The sequence below is a fragment of the Bombina bombina genome, chromosome 7, assembly GCF_027579735.1.
Source record: "Bombina bombina isolate aBomBom1 chromosome 7, aBomBom1.pri, whole genome shotgun sequence".
NCBI lineage: Eukaryota > Metazoa > Chordata > Amphibia > Anura > Bombinatoridae > Bombina > Bombina bombina.
The window spans coordinates 417,758,870-417,766,488 of NC_069505.1; the positions used below are offsets into that span (position 1 = coordinate 417,758,870).

A 7,619-nucleotide genomic window follows, 5' to 3' on the forward strand; every position below is an offset into this window, starting at 1 on the left:
GATTGGTGGCTACATTTAGCCACCAATCAGCAAGCACTACCCAGTGTGCTGAACCAAACATGGGCCGGCTCCTAAGCTTACACTCCTGCTTTTTCACATAAAAATACCAAGAGAATGAAGAAAATTTGATAATAGGAGTATATTAGAAAAATTGCTGCTCTCTGAATCATGAAAGAATAAAATTTGGGTTCAGCAACCTTTAAATTTGTTTTTCAGACAAAAAGAAACAAAATCTTCATATTTAAAGGGACAGTTTACCCAAAAACTTTCTCTCCTTTGATGTGTTCCCAATGTTCCATTTTACCTTCTAGAGTGTATTAAATTGTTTACAAATTGCTTCTTCCCTACCTATACTGAAAGTTTCTATACCTAGGTATAGGCTATTGAAAAACTATGTATACACAGCCAGTGGAAGAAATTACACTGACAGTGGGAAGTGGAAGAGATAAATCTCTAAAATGTTCATTTTCAATTATTCTTTCTGAGTATTGTATAGAGACAGAGATAAGAAAGGGAAGCATTTGAGTAATAAGATAACAAGATCTGATCTGTTTGCAAGCTTAGCCTATTTTTATGGGCTGTGGTTTCAAAGAGCAAATCCAGCTATTTATTTTGCAAAAATAAGCATAAACAAACAATTTCTCATACATTTTATATGCTGCAGCTGGTATAAGAGGTCATGGGGAACACATTCAGGGAAAAACAGTGAATTGTCCCTTTAAACACTGCTCTGTCATATGATTGACGGACATTTTTAGTACAGTGTCTTTTTAATATCCATAGCATACAAATACAGAACTTCTGTATAGATCATACTTATTATTTTATTTTTTTGCATTATTTTACCTGTTTTCCCATCTCTCTCTGTGCACCTCTCCTCTTATTTCGCTACTATAAATTCTGTATGTCCTACATCACTTGAGCTAACAATCTGTTTTGTATCGTATACATTCCGTGCTACGTTTAGACATCCAAAGAAAAGTCCATTCTTTCTCAACCACTTTAGGGGCGGTTATCTTCAACATGATTTTGCAAAGCCCCTGCAATCAAAATGGGTTATAAATTCTGAAATACGTTAATAAAATTCAATAAAAATGCCATCGCTTCTCAAGAAAGCATCAGCTTTTATTATTTGAATATATATATATATATTTATATAGGTTTATACACAGTTAAAAAGAATAACAAGTCAGAAAAATTGCGCAAGACAGTATGATATTTACATAAATAACAAAGATGCAGTTACAGAAAATAAGAGGAAATTGACACACTTTACACACAATCACGTCTCTGACCGATGGAGGAAGGGATGCGTTTTATCAGACACCAGCGGTAATCTGGGGATAGGACAAAGCATCAAAAAAAAGATTTAACCACTAAAGGGTTAATGGAGTTCTGTCCCTCTTTATCACAAGTATAAACTAGAATACAAAAATTATATGAAACAACAATAAACTTGTTAAATCTCAATTCCACCGAGACATTATTTGGTTTTAAAGCACCAGTCTCACTTTCTAATCCAAAACAAAAATATATATATATTTGTATATATATATTTACATATTGTCTTTTCCATTTTTGTCATCCTGTTAAACACACTTCATAGTATCTAGCGATAATTTAGTTTTTTTTTCCTGTTATGGTGAAATATTGGTAGCAAGAAATACACACGTATGTTGTATATGGCCACCACAAAGGTGGACTTAGTTATGCAAGTGGGGTGGTGTGTGTCAGTTGCACAGACTGAAATAATATACAGTCCGATTTAAGTTAAAAATATTTGATCAAATAGTCAAAATCTTTGTACAATTCCCTTGATTTAAAAGGGAAAATGAAACCCAAAATGTTTCTTTCATTATTCAGATAGAGCATACATTGTTTAACATCTTTCCAATTTATGTCTATTATCCAATTTGATTCGTTCTCTTGGTATCCTTTGTTGAAGAAGCAGCAACACATTACTGGGAGCTAGGTAAAAACGCATTGGGTGTGCCAATAAAATGAGGCATATATGTGCAGCAATTCTTAAAGTGAAGATCAATTTTGACGAATTAGTGCCTGGTTTTTAATAATCCTATTAAAAACAAGGGCACTTTAATTCATCAAAATTGACATTTCAAGCGTTTTCTTCAAAAATTTACCTTTTAATCCTGAGAGCCGCTGCAACGTTTCCTCCGCCCGTCGCAAGTTCTCTTCGCGGGTCCAAAATGATGAATCCGGCTTCATCCAATTATGGCGTTCCCTCAGGCCATGATCCCCCCCTGGGGGAACGCAGTGATCGGAGGAAGTCGGATTCGTCATTTCTGATGTAAGCAGAGGTTTCCGACGGCCGGGGGAATCGATGGAGCAGCTTTCAGGATTAAAAGGTACATTTTTGAAGAAAACGCTTGAAATGTCAATTTTGATGAATTAAAGTGCCCTTGTTTTTAATAGGATTATTAAAAACCGGGCACTAATTCGTCAAAATTAACCTTCACTTTAAGCCTACCTAGGTATCTTGTTCAGGAAAGGATACCAAGAGAACAAAACAAATTAGATAATAGAAGTAAGTTGGAAAGTTGTTTAAAATCACATTCTCTATCTGAATCATGAAAGAAAACATTTTTTATGTCCCTTTAAGCCTTTTACATAATGTTAAAGGGACATGAAACCCATATTTTTTCTTTCATGATTTAGAAAGAACAGTAATTTTAAACAACTGTCTAATATACTTCTATTATCTAATTTGTTTCATTCTCTTAATATCCTTTGCAGAAAAGCATATCTAGATAGGCTTAGTAGCTGCTTGATTGGTGGCTGCACATAGATGCCTCGTGTGATGGGATCACCAGTGTGCATTGTTAGTTCTTCAACAAAGGATATCTAAAGAATGAAGCAAATGAGATAATAAAAGTAAATTGGAATGTTGTTTAAAATTAAATCCTCTACCTGAATCCTGTAAAAAAAAATTGGGTTTAGTGTCCCTTTAAGTATGGAAATGTTGAGTGATAAAACATAAAAACAACTGCATTTTAACCATCCAACAACAAGTGACCTTATGTGTTGTATACAGCCAATATAGCAGTCATGTTGTTATTGGAAGGTCTATCAAAATGGCCCTTAAGAAATTATAACTGTATACAAAACAATTTTTTTTGAAAGGCATTTCTAGATGGGCAACTCTGTACTAGATTTCTTTAAATGTCAAGCTTACCGAATAAAAAAAAAAAACATTTCTAAATTGTTGTGGTTGTTTTATTGATGTGTGGGGTCAGAATTTCTACAATTGCTATATATAAACTTTTTAATTAATTAAATTACATTTTTAACACCTTAAGTGTTTTTTACGTCTACATTTGCATTTATTTTAACTGTATTCTTCAGTTGGGTATTATTCACTAGTATTCTGCACGGGAAATGTCTTCTAGACCCAAGTAATAGAATACTGTCCTTAACAATGAAATAATTCCCAGTTGTATTAGGTATTGCTGCTTTATGGTATACAATTCACCATGATGGATACAAATGAGCAGCCATTTTGCTCCTCTCAAAGGAGGTACTTTAATTTATCTCTTTGAGAGCATCGTACTACTGAGGATAAACTTGCAAGCCAAGTGTTGGCCAACTTACCACACCCAATAGTCAATTATTTGCCATTAAAAGCATTTGTCTGCCATATTGCAACTCATCACAGTAACATAAATGGAGTATACATAGTCAGTGCTATCACTGGAATAACTATCTCCTGCCTACACGTCTTCTAGTTTCTCAGGACCATATAGATGCAGTTCAAGGAAAATTAAAACAAATACTTTCTACCCAGTTTTCCTTTCTAACCTAATATGCATCTTCTACTTCGAGGATAAGATTAGAGAAACTTATTTTCCGTAATGTCCCAAGATGTTAAATTAGTTAATGATGGTTGGACTATCCCTTATTTCATACAGATTAGCAGCCCAGGTCAACTGGATTTAACAAAACAAAAAAAGTCAAGCTGCTTTGAGTGTTATTCGGAGAGGAACTTGCCTTGTGCAGCCAGAATGTACAGTCAAACTTCCACTGTCGGCTTTAATTGAAAGCCACTTCCTAAATCAAATGTTGCAGCTTCCTCCCATAAATTGGGAGATAATGTGTTTATAATCTGATTTCCCTTCCCCCATCCCTGCATTGATTTGCTATCCTACACGCTTCAATTTACACTGGAGTTCGATTCAGCGAAGAATGATCCCTAGCTTATGTTCTCCAGTCACCGTCTTCCCCAGGGTCCCGTAGAAACCAGCTACGGCTTCCAGGTGCTCTTGGAATCCGGAATCTACCTTGGAGTTAAGCCATGGGAGGATCCCGTCGGAGCAAGCTCCCAGAGAGATCCACGTTCTGTATCTGCTCCACAGTATATTTCAGGGTCTTGACAGAGTAGTATAGACTGGCTGTTCCCAATGCGTAGGACTATGTGATTGAGCCACACTGGGAGGTTCAGCGATTGCAGTGTATAAAGGACGTTGTGGAGGACCCATGTAGGAAAAGGCTGAGTAAAGACTTGATGCCTGACTGGAATGGCTGTAATAAGAACTTGAAGCCTGATGGTCAGAGTAGTCAAACTGAGGCCTGGAGATAGATGGAAAGGCCGAACCATAATGTGGCAATCCCAGTGAAGTGTAGGTCAGCTGAGATGTTGACGGTTGCTCTGTATAATGACTTGTACCTGAACTTTCTGTCTTCACCTGAGCTTTGGAGTCTGCCACAGTTGCAGAGTGTTGCTTAGCTAGAGCCCAAGCAGAGGGGCCACTGGTCAGAGCCCCACTAAGGCCATAGCTAGAGGTGTAGCTCCCAATATGGCTGGGGTGGCCAGCATGGCCGTTGGGTGGGAGATACTGGTCAAATTCATTGACATCAAAGGTTTCCATATTAGACATAACATCATGGCTGATCTCCCCAATATCCACATTGCCAAAATCAATATGAGGTTTGCCTCCTTCTCCCATTGAACGTGATCCATCTCTCTTGACTTCTGATTTTCCTGCCTGGAGCTCTGTCTTAGGTGTAGTTGGAGGAGTGGGGGGTCCATGGCTGTGTCCTAAAATAGACAAACATCTGTGTAAGCTATTTTGCTATCAAAATACTTCCATTAAAGGCAGAAAAAACTTTCTGTCATCAGAAAATTCCTAGAATTATTTCCCTTTGATTGGCTCACATTACCTGTGGAGTGTTCAGAGTTTCCATCAGACATTGGAGAACCATGCCTGTGGTCTAGGTGTGAGTTCTTGTAGTGAGCCTGTATAGAGGTAGCTCCCCCCTCTGTTTCAGAGGAACCATCTCCATCACCAGAAGTGGGCTTGCCATTCTTTCTTCTACGAGGCTGGTACTTATAATCTGGGTGGTCCTTCTTGTGCTGCATCCGAAGCCTCTCTGCCTCCTCTATGAAGGGCCTCTTATCATTTTCATTCAGTAGCCTACACAAAGAGTGACAAGAGAAAAGGATCAATAGATATAGAGACCACATAAGAAAATGGATTGAAACACATATAAGAAGGATATAATACAAAAGGAGGTTGATATTAAAAGCTAAGACATAATTGACTTGAAAAGGAGAATAGCCAGAGTGGGATAACTAAATCATTGTATTAAAGGGATATGAAACCCAACATTTTTATTTTGTGGTTCAGATAGAACATACAATTTTAAACAACTTTATAATTTACTTCTATTGGCAAATGTGTTTAATTCTCTTGGTATCTTCTGTTTAAAAGCAGGGAGGTAAGCTCAGGAGCATGCACGTGTCTGGAGCACTATATGGCAGCAGTCTTTCAAGAATGTTAATGCTATTTCCTGCCATGTAGTGCACCAGACACATACCTAGGTAACTTTTCAACACACAATACCATGGGAAAGAAGCAAATTTGATAATAGAAGTAAATTGGAAATTTGTTTAAAATTGTATGCTCTGTCTGAGTCACAGAAGAACATTTTGGGGTTTGCCCGTATGGCAAATAAGTTGTCTAATCAAGATTAATAAATAACTTTTTAAACAGTTATAATGTATGGCTTTATATGGTTCTCACCTCCACAGCTTTCCCAGGGTCTTGCTAAGTTCTGCATTGTGCAGATGGGGGTACTGATCTGCCAGTTTCCGACGTGCAGCTTGTGCCCACACCATGAAGGCATTCATGGGTCTCTTGACATGGGGCTTGGACTTATTACTGCCATTAACCCTGACAGGCATAGGCACTAACGTCCAGTCATATCCACTCAGGACCTGGGAGACTGCTTCACGAATGCAAACAGGAAAACGATCATCCTCTATATCCTGTTCCTTCTTTACTTTACCATCATCGTCATCGTCATCATCTGGTCCAGAGTGAGCATGGGGTGGGAGAGGGTCAGGAGTCAAGGAAGGGTCTTCAGACCCAACAGGGCTCATCTCTACCTCTGACAGGCTCTGGTCGTCACTCATGGTGTCTGTGTCCTCTCTTAAATATCTGCAATACAGCAACAATTAAATGGAATTCTGCTAGACATGTAACAAAATATAATAGAAGATTTATTTAATCTGTCAACTCACTTTAAATACAAAATGTAGCTTTGTTAATAACTACCGGCACTGTGCCTGTCCTGCTAGACAGCTTACTGGCGGAACACATAATAACCCTATATAGCATTGAAATTCAGCCCTATCTGATCCTGTCCTGATAATCTGCAGCCAAAAGATAGCTCCCTATCTTAGATGGAATCATTACTTTCTAAATGTCTTTTGATAATGCTTAGCTAGAAGGTCATCTATGCTGGGTTTAGAAATTAATTTAAATTCGAGGAACCAACAATTATATTAAAGAGTTAGCCACACACTTTTTAAGACTCAGTTGACGAAGTTTGTATACAGAAAATGTAGAATAGTCCTCACAATTTAGGGACAATATATAAAAGTCTAGTAAATTATGTAGACTTTCCGCCTGTCACAATAAAATTGAATCAAGAGGGCAACCTGCAATTTATAGGAACCTAGTACTTTTATGAGTCTGACCTGATTATCTATTTTATGTAATATATGTGTTGGTGAAATATGTAATTAGTAACTATGTTTGAGCAAACTAATTAACAGAATACATCTTAATCCATTGCTAAAAAAGTAAATCTAATCTGGGGGTAGGAGAGAAAAGTGAAAGCTGAATGTCACATTCTCAATTTTTTACTGTAACAAACTAATACAGTTCTAATCTATAATGTTACTTACATTTGATTTACTTGCTGTTATACTTAAAAATGGTTGACTTCACCTTTGTTTTTCTAAAAAAAAATTCCAAATGTTTACTAAGACAAATCGTCTCTTTCCTATCGGTTTAGCCCTTTCACTTCCAGAGAAGACATTCTAGTAACTAAGGGGTTATAAAAATAGTGTTAAGCTTTAAAGTGTTTAACAGTGGGGAAAAAAATAGTCAAATAAAATAAATAGAATTATTGTCAAATGCACTGCCGAACATTACCGTACAAATCATGCAAGGGATTAAGTTTATCCCAAGTTTTCAAAAGTAGTTATCTCTCTATTCTCGTGAACTATTACCTCCAATATTATGCATCAATTTTTGTTTTATAAATAAAATATATTATGTACTATAATATAATTTTGGTTTAATTGAAAATAAATC

General features: G+C 36.8%; 1 protein-coding gene across 2 annotated transcripts in view; it reads right to left on the reverse strand.

Moving 5' to 3' along the window:
• Positions 1-1,104: 1,104 nt before the first annotated feature.
• SOX10 (SRY-box transcription factor 10) overlaps positions 1,105-7,619 on the reverse strand; it is a 9,821-nt gene continuing 3,306 nt past the window's right edge. Inside the window, exons 1-4 of one of the 2 annotated variants that reach the window (XM_053721247.1) lie at positions 7,208-7,337; positions 6,039-6,455; positions 5,176-5,429; positions 1,105-5,053 (exon numbers count right to left, since the gene is read on the reverse strand). In XM_053721247.1, coding sequence (XP_053577222.1) covers positions 4,377-5,053; positions 5,176-5,429; positions 6,039-6,430 — 1,323 coding nt within the window. In that variant the 5' untranslated portion in view covers positions 6,431-6,455; positions 7,208-7,337 and the 3' untranslated portion in view covers positions 1,105-4,376. Of the gene's footprint in view, positions 5,054-5,175; positions 5,430-6,038; positions 6,456-7,207; positions 7,338-7,619 lie in introns of those variants that run through there. The other variant, XM_053721246.1, reaches the window with a different exon arrangement.